The sequence below is a fragment of the Mauremys reevesii genome, unplaced genomic scaffold, assembly GCF_016161935.1.
Source record: "Mauremys reevesii isolate NIE-2019 unplaced genomic scaffold, ASM1616193v1 Contig2, whole genome shotgun sequence".
In the NCBI taxonomy this organism is placed as follows: domain Eukaryota; kingdom Metazoa; phylum Chordata; order Testudines; family Geoemydidae; genus Mauremys; species Mauremys reevesii.
This window is the reverse complement of record NW_024100826.1, coordinates 3,188,000-3,203,471: the sequence shown is the minus strand read 5'-3', so window position 1 is coordinate 3,203,471 and position 15,472 is coordinate 3,188,000. Positions and strand designations below refer to the sequence as shown.

Below are 15,472 nucleotides of genomic sequence, written 5' to 3'. Positions count from 1 at the left end.
CTACAGAGAATTCTTTCCTGAGTGCTGGCTGGCAAGTCTTGCCCACATGCTCAGGGTTTAACTGATTTGCCATATTTGGGGTCGGGAAGGAATTTTCCTTCAGGGCAGATTGGCCCTGGAGGTTTTTTGCCTTTCTCTGCAGCATGGGGCACAGGTCACTTGCTGGAGAATTCTCTGCACCTTGAGGTCTTTAAACCATGATTTGAGGACTTCAGTAACTCAGACAGGTTAGGGGCTTGTTCCAGGAGTGGGTGGGTGAGATTCTGTGGCCTGCATTGTGCAGGAGGTCAGACTAGATGATCATAATGGTCCCTTCTGACCTTAAAGTCTATGAGTCTATAAGAACATCTGCTGCTTCTGTGGGAAGCCAGAAGGCACCCATTAAGCACTGTTTCAACACATGAGATGGGTGAGAAACTGTATGAAGCAGTCAAATTTTGGTGAGAATGTTGAATGGAAAATAAAGGGAAGTGGTGCATTGACACAAAAGATGGCCCCACATATGATATTGTGTATCACATTGAGTGTCACACGAAGAATGTATGTAAAACTTCCTTATTTTTCTACTGCAAACTATGGGACTCAGCTGGAATTGATAAATTGCCATGTAGGTGCTTTGAATGGGATTGAAGAGGAACAAATGTTTAGGAGAAAGGCTCCTGGGATGTGGACTCAGTTTTAGCAATCCTTAATTATTATTATTATTTATTATTATTATAATCCTGTCTGCAGAAATGAAACACAGCGCATATCCTTAAAAGATCCAAAAAATGTGGCACTATCAGAAGCAAATGCATGTCTTGCATGGGCTTTCTAAGCCAGCACTTACTGACAATGTAACTGGTACCTTATTGCAGCGAAGGCCTTTCTGCATAGCAGTTAGAGAGTATGGCCGAGGTACAAGCTCTCAACAAACCGTTAACACCTGCCAAGACTTGGCTGAACACTTTATTATGAAGACACAGAGGAAATACTGAATCTATGACAAAGTCCACCTCCTGTTTGAAATGAACGCAGAGGAATCAATTAAAAATATTACCGGAAAGAAGAGACTTTATGGTATTGCACCTATTCAGTACAAAATCATTGACTCCACAAACATCTCCAATGTCACAATGAAGAAATTACTGTCACATACTCTCATGAAGGACAGGTTAACCCTATATTTTACAGGAAAAACACTCCAGCATGCGAAAAAATGCTCAAAGAATTTTGTTATTTCATGATGTAATGAAACTACTTCCTCACACTATTCAGTGGAGTTCCTTCATAGTTCCCATCGGGAGGCTGTCGTTAAAATTATGTTGCATGCCATCAATACCGCAGAGAGAGGTGCTACTGAACTCCAGATTTTTGTACAAGACACACATGTTCTTCTTCGAGTGATTGCTCATATCCATTTCAGTTAGGTGTGCGCATGCCGCGTGCACGTTCGTCGGAAGACTTTTACCCTAGCAACACTCAGTGGGTCGGCTGGGCGCCCCCTGGAGTGGCACCACCATGGCCCCGGATATATACCCCAGCCGACCCACCCACTCCTCAGTTCCTTCTTACCGCCCATGTCAGTCGTTGGAATGGTGGAGTGCGGCTTAGCTGACCTCCACCTCCCTAGCATTTTCACAGTTCTTGTTCTCTTCTGTATATAGTTGTAGATTTAGTTAAAGTTTAGATAAGTGTACTTAATTCTTCGTTGATAAGTTAGTATTTAGTAGGTTTAGTCGGGTTCGGGCTTAGGCCCTTCCCGCACTGGGACCGGCGCTCATGCCCGGCTCCCCGGGATTCAAGCCGTGCTCGGCTTGCCATTGGCCGATGCCTACAGGAGATCCGCACGACTTCTGTTTGAAGTGCCTCGGCGAGTCGCACTTGTCTGCTAAGTGCTCGATTTGCAAGTCGTTTAAGCCTCACACTAAAAAGGAGCGGGACATTAGGCTTAAACAGCTCCTTATGGAGGTGGCTCTTACCCCTCCTTCCTCGGCGCCGAGTGCGGCCCTATTGGACTCGAGAAGTTCCTCTTCGGCACCGGGCCGCACCGGTACGCCCAATCCTTCCCGGTACTGGACGTCCCCGGCTCCCAAGTCAAGCCTGAGGTGCTCGCTCTCTCCGAGAGCAAAAAAGACTAAGATCCCTGCCGCTCCGGCACCGTCCGACGCGTGGCACGAGGGCACAGCTCAGCTGCACCGCCCAGCGCCCGCTCCCGCCGCGGCACCTGCTAAGCTGGCGCCGTCGACTCCAGTCCGCCAAGGGCCGTCGAGTCCGGCACCTGTCTCCCCAGCATCCGCCGTGGTTGAGCTAGTCATACCATCCACGCCGGAGGTATGTGAAGTGGCAAAGGACCTGATCACGCTGTCAGACCCGGCACCACCACCACCCCCGGCACCGCCGGTGCGGGTGATACAATCAATTGGGAAGCCGGCCCTGATTTGTCTGGCTTCTGTCAGCGCTCCTGACCAGCACCGCTCTCGATCGTGGTCCCGCAGACGTTCCAGGTCCTGGCGCCGTTCCGCTCTTCACGCCGCTCGCAGTCCCGGCGCCGCTCCACGGCACAACGCCGGTCGAACTCGCGGTACCGTTCCTCATCCCGGTCGCCGTCCTACTACTCACGGCACCGCTCACGGTCCCAGCACCACTCACGGCACCGCTCCCCCAGGAGCCGCTCCCCACGCCGCTACTCCAGGTCCCGGTCGATCTCCTGGCACCGGGCCGGTCATAGGTCCCGGTCTCATTCTCGGCACCGGAGTTCTTCACGGCACGGGTCCCCCATGCGGAAGAGCACCAGATCGGTGGGGACATCGGCCCAAGGCCTCTCTGCTCCGCCATGGCCTTCCAGGCATCTGTCGACTTCATCCCAAGCGGGAAGTTACTATTCCCAGGACCATGAAGCAGATGTGCCGGAGGGCCTGTTTCAGGAAGCCCATTCCCAAGCGCAAGGTGCTCAGCAGTGGCCCTTTTGGACACCATGGGCATACCATCAGGCCCAAGGTGCTCCTCTGCTTCCCTCGCGGGCCACCTCTTCCGAGCATCGGGCCCCTGAGGCCACGGTTAGTCGTCCTCCACCAGCTGGCACGGATGACCAGTTGGCTTAAGCATCCACCTCACCGGCGCAGCTCGAGCAGGAGCCTCAGCAGGACCAGGAGCAGGTACAGGATGCCCTCGCCCCCGGCGTCTCGTCCTCCTCTTCGCCGGATGAGGCAGTGGCTGGCTCATCGTCCTCGAGCCCACCCCCAATAGACCTTACGGCACACCAGGACCTCCTCAGGAGAATTGCCCTCAACATAAATCTCCAGGTGGAGGAGGTCCCAGAGGTCGAGGATCCTGTCATCAGCATCCTTGCGGCTGACGCGCCCACCAGAGTGGCTCTGCCATTTATTAAGACGATTCAGGCCAAGGCAGACACATTGTGGCAATCGCTGGCCTCTATTCTGCTGACAGCAAAGGGAGTCGAGCGTAAATATATGGTGCCATCCCGAGGGTACGAGTACCTGTATATGCATCCTCCTCCCTCCTCCCTGGTGGTCCAGTCCGTCAATGATAAGGAGTGCCATGGACAGCAGGCCCCCACTCCGAAATCCAAGGAAGCCAGGCGGATGGACCTTCTGGGCCGCAAGGTGTATTCGGCGGGTGCCTTGCAGCTGCGCATAGCGAATCAGCACGCTCTGCTGAGCCGCTACGATTATAACACCTGGGCGGAGATGGCTAAATTCCGGGAGTTGCTTCCCCCAGATTCCCGCCAGGAGTTCAAGGCCATCCTTGAGGAAGGGAAAAAGGTGGCCAGGACCTCTTTGCAGGCTTCCCTAGACGCAGCGGACTCCGCAGCCAGAACCTTGGCGGCCGGTGTTACCATGAGGCGCATCTCCTGGCTGCAGGCTTCCAACCTTCCGCCCGAACTTCAGTATACCATTCAGGACTTGCCCTTCGAGGGCAAGAGTTTATTCTCGGAGAAAACGGACACCAGACTCCAGAATTTGAAGGACAGTAGGGTCACTATGCGTAACCTGAGCATGCATACCCCCGTGACCCAGCGGCGCACTTACCGCCCTCAGCCCTTCCATCCGTACTCTGTCCCTAGGCAGAGACAAGATTTCGGCAGACGCCGAGGGCACGGAGGGCACGGAGGCCGCAGGCGCTATTCAGGCCCTCAATCCAACCAAAACCGCGGCTCCTCCAAACAGCAACCAGACCTGAAGTCGTCCTTTTGAAGGCGCGCCCAGGGACAGCATACCACGTCCCGTTCAGGATCCTTTCCCTCCCTTCTCCAACCGCCTCTCTTATTTTTTCCCTGTGTGGTCCCACCTGACCTCGGACATCTGGGACCTGCGCACCGTGATGCAAGGATACCACCTCCAGTTTGCTTCAACCCCACTTTACCACCCTCCCTCCCAGTCCCTCTTCAGGGACCCCTCTCATGAGCAATTCCTCTTGCAAGAGGTCCAGACGCTTCTCACCATCGGAGCACTCGAGGAGGTGCCAAGGGAGGAATGGGGCAAAGGGTTTTACTCCCGTTACTTCCTGATCCCCAAGTCGAAAGGGGGTCTCAGGCCTATCCTAGACCTTCGCGGCCTCAACAAATTCCTGATAAAGTTAAAATTTCGGATGGTCTCCCTAGGGACCATTATCCCGTCCTTGGATCCTGGAGACTGGTATGCTGCCCTCGACATGAAGGACGCTTACTTTCATATAGCCATATTTCCTCTGCACAGGAGATACTTCCGCTTTGTAGCGGACCATCGGCATTTCCAATTTGCGGTCCTTCCCTTCGGCCTCTCCACAGCGCCTTGAGTATTTACGAAATGTATGGCGGTGATCGCCGCCCACCTCCGTCGCCAAGGGCTCCACGTGTACCCATACCTGGACGACTGGCTCATCAAAGGGGCCTCCCAGGAGCAAGTGAGGGTACATATACGAGTGACAAAGGACCTGTTTGCACATCTCGGCCTAATGCTCAATGTGGACAAGTCCACCCTGGTCCCCACTCAAAGGCTGGACTTTATAGGAGCTACCTTGGATTCCACTCTGGCCAAAGCCTGTCTCCCTCGGCCGAGGTTCCTCGCAATGTCCGCGATCATCCGCAGTCTGCAGGCCTTTCCCACGACCTCGGTCCGCACTTGCCTCGGTCTCCTAGGCCACATGGCGGCATGTACATACGTCACCGAATTCGCCAGGCTCCGCCTCCGCCCTCTTCAAACATGGCTCCATTCGGTGTACTGTCCGGGCAGGGATGTGATGGACACGTTAGTCACCATCCCGCCGAGTACACTGCGCTCCCTCGACTGGTGGCTGTACCCCTCCGTGGTGTGTGCGGGGTTACCGTTCCACCCACCGCAGCCCACCCTGTCTTTGACGACATACGCGTCATCCCTCGGCTGGGGGGCCCACCTCGGTCGCCTGCTCACCCAAGGCCTGTGGTCATCAGAGGAGCTCTCCCTCCACATAAATGTCTGAGACCTCAGAGCGGTTCGCCTGGCATGCTATGCATTCCGCAAGCTTCTGTCCGGCCGTTGTGTCTCCGTGTTTACGGACAACACGACGGCCATGTATTACATAAACAAGCAGGGAGGGACTCGATCTTCCCCTCTTTGCCTCGAAGCCATCAATTTATGGGAGTTTTGCATAGCTCATGCGATAGACCTGGTGGTATCCTTTCTCCCGGGAGTTCGGAACACTCTCGCGGATCGGCTGAGCAGATCCTTCCTGTGGCACAAGTGGTCCATAAGACCGGACATTATCCATGCAATCTTCCACAAGTGGGGCTTTCCCCACGTGGACCTATTCACCTCTCGCGCGAACAGGAAGTGCCAAGTGTTCTGCTCGTTCTGGGGTCACTCACCAGGCTCAATCTTGGACGCATTCCTCATTCCGTGGAAGCACCAGCTGCTTTATGCATTCCCTCCGTTCCCGCTGGTGCACAAGGTTCTGTTGAAACTATGGCAGGACAGGGCACGTCTAATCCTGATTGCCCCAGCGTGGCCCAGGCAACCCTGGTACACCACGCTCCTCAGCCTCTCCATAGCCACACCGATCACTCTCCCCCTCTGCCCGGACCTTGTAACTCAGGAGCACGGCAGTCTCCGACACCCGAACCTTCCGGCCCTTCACCTCACGGCGTGGCTCCTGCGTGGCTAGACACATCGGAGTTGCGCTGTTCCGCCCCTGTGCAGCATGTCCTGCTCAGTAGTAGGAAACCTTCCACTCGGTCCACTTATTCGGCTAAATGGAAGCATTTCTCAGCCTGGTGTGCATCGCAGGCTCTTACTCCTTCAAGGGCCCCCATTCCAGTCATTCTGGACTACATCTGGCAGCTTAAGCAGCAGGGCCTTGCCGTATCCTCCCTGAAAGTTCACTTGGCGGCCATATCTGCTTTCCATCCTGGAGAGGCTGGTCACTCGGTGTTCTCTCACCCGGTGGTCGCCAGGTTTAGGAAGGGGCTGGAACGCTTCTACCCTCAAGTTCGTCGTCCTGCCCCCACCTGGGACCTCAACCTCGTGTTAAACAAGCTTATGGGTCCCCCCTTCGAGCCGCTGGCAACCTGCTCTCTGCTGTATCTATCATGGAAGACAGTTTTTCTGGTGGCCATTACTTCGGCCAGGCGGGTCTCCGAACTTAGAGCACTCACTGTAGACCCCCCTTACACTATCTTTCATAAGGACAAGGTCCAGTTGCGGCCACATCCCGCTTTTCTCCCTAAGGTGGTTTCAGCCTTTCATACGAATCAGGACATCTTCCTCCCAGTTTTCTTCCCTAAACCTCATTCCTCCCCGCGGGAGCAGCGGTTACACTCCTTAGATGTCCGCAGGGCACTTGCATTTTATATTGACCGTACAAGGCCCTTCCGTAAATCCCCCCAGCTTTTCGTGTCAGTGGCAGACCGTATGAAAGGCCTCCCCGTCTCAGCACAGAGGATCTCCTCTTGGCTAATGGTGTGCATTTGCACATGCTATGATTTGGCCCATGTCCCCGTGGGCCACCTCACTGCCCATTCTACCAGGGCTCAGGCGTCCTCAGCTGCGTTCCTGGCACACGTACCGATCCAGGAGATATGCCGTGCGGCGACCTGGTCATCAGTCCACACGTTAGCTGCGCACTATGCTCTAGTCCAGCAATCTAGAGACGACGCGGCCTTCGGCTCGGCGGTTTTGCATTCCGCCATGTCTTTCTCCGACCCCACCGTCTAGGTAAAGCTTGGGAATCACCTAACTGGAATGGATATGAGCAATCACTTGAAGAAGAAAAGACGGTTACTCACCGTTGTAACTGTTGTTCTTCGAGATGTGTTGCTCATATCCATTCCAAGCCCACCCTCCTTCCCCACTGTCGGAGTAGCCAGCAAGAAGGAACTGAGGAGTGGGTGGGTCGGCTGGGGTATATATCCGGGGCCATGGTGGCACCACTCCAGGGGGCGCCCAGCCGACCCACTGAGTGTTGCTAGGGTAAAAGTCTTCCGACGAACGTGCACGCGGCGCGCGCACACCTAACTGGAATGGATATGAGCAACACATCTCGAAGAACAACAGTTACAACGGTGAGTAACTGTCTTTTCTAGTGCTCTCTGTGAGGCACTACCTAAGACTTTCACAAGATTGGTTTTTTGTGCTTGTTGTTGGGGAACAGAATTGCTGTATGTCCCTTAGAGATGTGTTCCTATTACTCAGACTATTAAAAGTCACTGCACTGCCAGGCTTCCACGCCCTCTCAAGATGTGGCACTACTGGAAGGTTGACTGGAAAGATAAAATTATCTTAGTGGACAGTATTTGATTCAGTCTCTGAAGATTCTCTGCTTGCTCTGAAGGTGCTTGGAATGGCTGAGACAGTCACTTATGAGGTCATAAATGCACTGGAGGCATTCATGTGCTTGGCTTACAATTTGAAGACCAGCATTATGACACTTGCAGAGCTATGTTGGTGGACATTTTCCAAGAAGCAGGCAAACTGAGAAAAATTGCCACTAAGATGGGGTGCAGTTATACCTGCTATTAAGAGGGCAAATTGTCAAGCAATGGAATGGCTCTGGGATGATTTAGTGCATCCAAAGCTACCCTTCCCAACCGGGCATGGATGGGTCTTGGAGGATGGACTAATCATATAAATTACATGTGAAATACGATGCACTTCTAAATCAGTCTTTCAGCTAATCAACTGCTTGTGCAAAGACCAGATGATAACCACACTGCAAATGTTGGGCCAGCAACCTGCCTTGTATGGAGATACGCAAGAGCAGCATGGATGAGGATCATGTGTTTAGCAGTGGTTCCCTAGACAGAGACGACACTGATGACTTTGAGTACATGGTTTTTAGTCCTATATGACCAGGCTGACTTCCTTAGATTTACCAAAAGTCGTCTCTTTTGTTATGTAAGCAATGCATCCCTGTTTTAAACTATAATTTTAAAAAGTTGATTTCTAAATACACCTCTACCTCGATATAATGCTGTCCTCGGGAGCCAAAAAATCTTACTGCGTTATAGGTGAAACTGCGTTATATCAAACTTGCTTTGATCCACCAGAGTGCGCAGCCCCGCCCCCCCGGAGCACTGCTTTACCGCGTTCTATCCGAATTCATGTTATATCGGGTCGCGTTATATTGAGGTAGAGGTGTATTTTTCTCAAATATGTATCTACATAATTGTTCTAGGTTTGTCATGTTTTGTACCAGTGGTCCATGGAAGAAAGGTCTTTCGAATGATACCCAACTTGACCCATTTCCAACAACATTGTATTATCAAAAATTCGATCAATCGGAGGGCCTGGAGCTGGGAGCCAGGCAGGCAGTGAGTGCCTGCTGCCATGCTGCAGAGGGTGACACCATTGAAATGGTGCTTCTGTAGATTTTTACTAATCAAATGACACCTCCATTATCGTACTGATCTGTTTCCTAGCATAGATGGTCTAACGTGGACCAAACCAGTATAGGGCCTAGTACAAATGGCATCTTTCCACTTGTCTCAAAAGCCACCCTTGTTGCTTCCTGGCTTTCACTCCAGACATTTGCTGCTTCAGATTCCAAGGTCTGGCCTTATATTTAGTTTTTACTTTTGTGTGCTGTTAATATGGAACTTAACTAGTGATAATTGTACATTTATTTACATATTCCACAGTCATTTATGGATTCAGTACACATTTGATTTGCATAGAGTCCTTGTACAAAAATGTTAAAGTGTTTACATAATAATTTTGAGTTATGCCTTAAACTGCTTTAAAACCTCAATGGAAAAGATCTGTGTATTAAAGCTTAACAGTAATTATACAGTGAGAACCAGTTTTAGGTATCAGTCTTTAGTTTCAGTTAGAGATTTACAAAAGTATTGTATTAGTAACTTCCCCCGCCCATCCTTGGCTTTACTTTGGATTCGCTCCATGGTTTTGTATCCAATTCACCTTTTTCCTTTGTGATTCTGAAAATCTTTCTCCTTTGATTCAAATGACGATTCTTTAACTCACTCCCTCAAGTTGCTTCAAATTGGTGAGAAGCAGCCAGGTCAGGCTGAGGGACAGGGATCTATCAGCTGAGATAGAAATCATAACCCAGACACTGAATAAGTCATTTTTATGATAGTGACCCAGAGAGTTTGACAGGGGCCATTCCCAGTAAAAGTCTCCACCACCATATGACTGCCCACAAGTTACTGCACAGGCCTTTGTTTTTTTTAGTTACTTCACTTTTCATCTCTAATGACAACAATGAATCTGACCAGATTTATTAGAGATGTTTTGCACAAAGACTGTTAGTTAAGCATAAAAAAATCTTCCCCAAATTTTCCATTTTATTGATTTATGTACTATTGCCAGTAGCGGATTTACCATGGCGCCAGGCCCACACTCCAGGGGGGCCCCGGGCAGGCCCACTCTTCTCTGCGCCCCCCCCTTCCTGCGGGGGGCAGAAGCTTGGTGCTGCTGGCACTGAGGCTCCTGCTGCAGTAGGGCAGCCAAGCTCCCCCTCCCCTGCCTTTTCTCACAGCTTGTTGCATTCCTGCCCTCCCCCTTCGTGCTGCCGATCAACTGTTTACCAGCAGGAGGGAGGGGGAAGAGCAGAACTGCACCATGCTCGCCGCTGGGGAGAGGAGCCAGAGAAGAGGCGGGGGAGGAGCCTTGAGGAAGGGGGTGGAATGAGCATATCTATTCTGTGAAGGCAGAGCTGCGCCTCCTGGCTGAAAAAAGAAGGTGCTGCTCAGCTCCTTGGACTTTGCAGCTGGACACCACCTTCTGGGTCCTCGTGCTCATTAAGCTCCCTTCTGTGTGCTGGGAGCCATCCTTCATTTTGTACAACAGTGAGTGCCCGCAGGGGGACAGAGGGAATGGGGAAGAGAAGGGGATAGGGCAGGGATTGGCAGCCTTTGGCCCGCGGCCCACCAGGGTAAGCCCCCTGGCGGGCCGGGCTGGTTTGTTTACCTGCTGCATCCACAGGTTTGGCCGATCGCGAGTTCCACTGGCCGTGCTTTGCTGTTCCAGGCCAATGGGGGGCTGCGGGAAGCAGCGTGGGCTGAGGGACGTGCTGGCCACGGCTTCTCACAGCCCCCATTGGCCTGGAGCAGTGAACCACGGCCAGTGGGAGCTGTGATCAACCAAACCTGCGGATGCAGCAAGTAAACAAACTGGCCCAGGCCACCAGGGGGCTTACTCTGGTGGGCTGCGTGCCAAAGGTTGCCGATCCTGGGATAGGGGAAACGGGGGCCCAGCATGCGGATCCCCTTGGCAGCAGCTGGGACTCCCCTGTTAAGCAGGCCCATCAAACCCTCACCCTGACAAGCTCCACCTCCCCAATGAGCCCCCCCGACACCCTCCCCACTGAGCCCCAACCACCTACACCTAGACCTCCATCTAAATGAACCCCACCTCCCCTGCACCCAGACTCTCCCCCCTCCCCCCCCCCCACTGAGCTCCAACCACTTTCACTTAGTCCCTCCTGCAGACTCCCATTGCCCCTGCACCTGTCACCTCCTTGGGCATCCAGATCCCACACTGAGCTGCCTGCACCCAGACTGCCCCCCACAGAACCCTCTTACCCCCATCTGGATACCCCCACACTAAGTCTCTCTGCACTTGGATCCTGCTGCCAGGCTGAGCCTCCCTGCCCACATCTGGTCTGCCTGGGGCAAAAGGGGCAGGGCCCCAGGGTGTTTCTGTGGCAGGCATGGCCCTTGTTCTATGTCAGTGTCAGGTTCAGCCTCACTGCCAAGTCCCTGTCCCTGGGGGCCAGGGGAGGATGCAGGGTATTCTCCCACCTCCATGCAGCTAGTGGCCTGTGCTCCCCACTGCCATGGTGGCGCTTCCACGTTTGTTTGTTTGTTTAAAAAAAAATCATAATTTTAAAATATTATGCACAGAATTTGATGCAGAATTCTCTCAGGAATATGGGGCACTGTACAGCTGTGATGGCGGGACTGTGAAGTGGGTGCTGGACAGTAGGGGAGCTGGGCAGGGGGTATGGTGTGCCGGGTGTTGTGCAGTTGTGGTGGGAGGTCACCGGGAGCGGTATCTAGGCAGGGGGTACTGGGCATAGAGATCTGTGGGGGAAGTCTCTGGGTGAGGGGCACACTGGCAGAACAGGCCTGGGTGGGCCAGTGTGTGACTAGCAGTTTTGGGTTTGTAAACAGTGCCCTTGTGCTGGGCTGAGTGGGGCCACTACCGCCGCACTGCACCTCATTGCCCCCAACCGGCCCCTCGCTCTGTGGATCACCCCCCATCACATGCCCTTTTTCCCCAATGGGGGCCCGCAAATACGTTTGGCGCTGGACCCACAAAAAGTTAATCCGGCCCTGACTATTGGGAAAGAATTTTCTAAATCTCTGTATTTATCACAAGCCTTGACATTAGAAAATTAAAATGTTTGTTTTGTTGTTGTAGCCATTAGCGCAGAGCTGGATGAGCTGCTGATGGAAGCCCATTTGCTACAGGTTTCACTCCCTGAAATACAAGAGCTCTACCAGATCTTATTCACAAAGCAGAGCCCTGTTCTGCAAACAGAACAGAGGTCAGCAATAGGACCAACAAGTGAAAAGGCAGGTATCTGACAACGCCACAGATCCCTCTGTTTGGGGCCCTTCCCAAGCAGAGAGGTTCTGGCTGGACTCCGTAAACTTCAAAAGTGTGTGTGTGTCTTCAGGAAGGGTTGGGAACTCTCTCTGCAGGTTTCTCTGTCTGTGAATATAATTTGTGTTGCATTCCTGCATCCTGAAACTGCATTTACTGGTCATTTGTATGACTTAATTATGGCCATTCTGATTCTAATAGTAACCAGATACTAATGAATCCAGTGGGGAAGAGGAGGCTTTTCCTTGGAAACTGGAAACTTGTAAAGCTGCTTTGGAGGAGAGGAAAAAAGGAGGGAGTCACTCACTCATTCCAACTCTTGCTTTGACCCAATGTTCAGCCCTTAAGAATAGCTGCAGGGTGAGTGTGTTTAGTGTGCCATAGAGGGCAGCCCTCCTTTCAGTGTAGTGATGGATGGGTGATATGTTGGAGGAGAAGATAGATCACTGAATAACGGATTAGAGTCCTTAGGGTTTTGCTTCAATATCCTTCCCACTAGAACGAGTGCTGCCGGGGGAAGAGAGATGGAGTTGGTTCTGTGGAGAGAAAATTAAAGAGGCGCTTTGAAAGAGAGGGCTTCTGTGATGAGAAGAGAGCAAGAGTAAAAAAACTGAGAACACCCAAAAAGAAGAAATTGAAACTGAATCCCTCCAAGGATCTCAGCAATAGCAAACTGGAGAGAGAGCGAGAACGGCTCTTTGAGGTGCAGCGCTCCAGTGAAAGCCACTTGCTTCCCTTGGATATGTCGTTCTCTGAGCAGGAGGACTCGGAGGATGAAGATGCAATCTGCCCTGCGGTGAACTGCCTGCAGCCTGAAGGAGATGAGGTCAGTGAATGGGAAGCCTGCTGTGGGGCACTGAATGCAGGGAGCAGGTGATATCGGAACTGATCCCTAATCCTTTTGTTAGACCAACATTATCGACAAAGAGAGTGAGAGCTATTTCAGACACTGGGCACCTGGAAAACCTGAGGAGCTCATCCTTGCCTTTAGTCTCTTCCCTACAGGCACTTTTCTTTGAGTACCTGGCAACTATTGGAACTACTTAGAGTTGAATCACATTTTCGTAGGAACTTCTCCCAGTGTCTCCAATAACTCACTTTTCAGGTAGACAGAAGTAGCTCTAAAAGGTCCCATTTGGCAGCTGGCTGCTGCTTGCTGCATCTCCTATTAAGCTTGGAGGGAGGTCCTTACAATTCCAGATTTCTTACAATCTTGCTGTGTTTTTTTTTGATAGAAAAGCTACTACTGTTTCTCCTTAAAGGCTGCTTGAAAGGCTGTTTTTAAAAATCTTAGGTTGTGTCTACACACACAGTTCCCACGAGCTAAATCAGTTTCTCAATTGAAATATCAAAATCAAACACAAGCCCCTTTGTGTGGACATTCCTAAATCAGTTTAAGAATGTTTGATGCCAATTTAATGTAGTTTGGCTTGTCACCAAATAAATTGAGATTAGTCACGTTATGGTGCAGCTGACCTGCCCATTGTCAGGCTGGGCCCATGCCTCACTTTCCCCACTGGCTGGATAGTTCTGGCTGAGCCAAAAAAAATCCCCTTTCCAGGGTAGACAGAATCCAAAAAGGCAAACCATACTAAATTCCTTGGGTACTACCCCCTCAAAGTCTTGGAGCACCTTCATTTTCTCAGGGATTCTCCCCTCTTAATGCAAAGGTCTCAAATGGGCCTTTTAAGGTTTCTTTAGTAGGCTTCTTCCTTTAGCACTTCCCCTTGCAAAGATCACACCTGCCCATCCTTCATCTCCTCCGTGGCAGAGAGAAACTCGACAAGTCCTACCATATCCCTGATCCTCCCCCAGACTGAGGAAAACAAGTCTTTTTATATCCAACATGCTTTAGCATCTAAGGGTTACTGGGCTACAAGTTCCAGAATTTCTTTGTTGTTGAGAGAAGTCCTGTCTCAGGAGTAAGCTGAACTCTGTGAAAGGTATAAGCTCTGTGATACCACTAGTAAACCAATTTGTGTGCCCACACAAAGGTGGTTGCTCTAATTTAACTGAATCAGTTTATAGCCCAATTTAGTTTAATTTGTGTGATTTCTGAGAGTGGCTAAGGCAGCAGTTCTCAACCCGTGGCCCAATTAGCACATAGCTGCAGCCCAGGTGTGTGCTAAAAAAATTCAAGATTTGCTGCCCTGGTCTGATAGGGAGTGGGGCTGGCTGAAGGAGACACAACATCTGGCAGCCTGCAGGAGGGCTCCTGCCAGGATGGGGCTGGTGAGTGCAGCAGGGAGCTGGAGAGTGGGTCTCTGGGCAGGTTTGGGGCGGGAGGGGCCCCTTGGCTGTGAGGGAGTGGGCGGTGCTGGGAACCAGGGGTTTCATAGAATATCAGGGTTGGAAGGGACCTCAGGAGGTCATCTAGTCTAACCCCCTGCTCAAAGCAGGACCAATCCTCAGACAGATTTTTGCCCCAGATCCCTAAATGGCCCCTCAAGGATTGAACTCACAACCTTGGGTTTAGCAGGCCAATGCTCAAACCACTGAGCTATTCCTCGCCCATTTTGCAGGGTGCCAGGTTTTAGCTGCCTGGGGCTCTACTCCTGGCCCGGCACAGGGGTCCTGGCTACCTGGCCACTCGGGGTGGGGGTCCAGAGGCCAGCTACCTGGGCCCATACAGTGGAGTCCCAGGGTCCAGCTGCCTAGTCTCACACCGCAGGGTCTGGATCCCCCACCTAGGGCACCTGTCCTGGCCCACTCTGTGGAGGGGGCTCTGAGCAGGGGGGCGCGCTGGGCATAGGGAACTGTAGAGGGTTTGGTGGGGGGGGGGGGAGGTGCAGTGATTCTCAAGCTGTGGCCCACATAACACATTGTGGGCCACATTTGTGGCCCACAGTAATAAACCACTGGGGTAAGGCCTTAGTGATGCAGTAAGAATAATGCATGGAGCTCAGCCATTGCTTCTCCCTACACCTGTAACAGGTAACAGGGAATGAGGGTTTTTTTCAAACAGAAATTTTCATGATGAGGTCACAGGGTGGAGCTAACAACTTCTTGGCCTATATCCTTCTGGGTTTCAAATTAATGCTGTTCTTATTAGAAGGACACAGTAGATTTAAAACTTATATTGCTTTATGTATATTTGTTCTCAGCTCTTGTTAAGTTACAACATCAGCTTCTGAAAGTAACAGTGATTTAGACAGAGAACGCCTTCTGTTCTTCTGGTAATTTTGGGCCAGATTTTAAAGGTGTTTAAGGGCCTAAAGATGCAAATAAGCACCTAGTGGGATTTTCAAAATCACCTAGTGCCTAACTCCCTACATGATGACATCCCTGTGCATTGCTTTTCTGGAGGAGTGCACACCCTTTCTCAGCCACTCTTGGAGTATCATCAGTACAGCTTCCATACAGAGCTTGGGAACTAATATGGTTCCTCTTCCCTACCTGGAACTGTTCCCAAAGTCAGAGAGGAGAGCTAAGCAGTCACCATCCTTTCA

The 15,472-nt window shown here is 51.6% G+C and overlaps 1 protein-coding gene across 4 annotated transcripts in view; it reads left to right on the top strand.

Moving 5' to 3' along the window:
• KDM5B (lysine demethylase 5B) overlaps nucleotides 1-15,472 on the top strand; it is a 192,856-nt gene that overhangs the window by 175,593 nt on the left and 1,791 nt on the right. For all 4 annotated transcript variants that reach the window (XM_039518029.1, XM_039518031.1, XM_039518028.1 and 1 more), the window contains 2 exons: nucleotides 11,838-11,992; nucleotides 12,523-12,849. In XM_039518029.1, coding sequence (XP_039373963.1) covers nucleotides 11,838-11,992; nucleotides 12,523-12,849 — 482 coding nt within the window. The remainder of the gene's footprint in view (nucleotides 1-11,837; nucleotides 11,993-12,522; nucleotides 12,850-15,472) is intronic.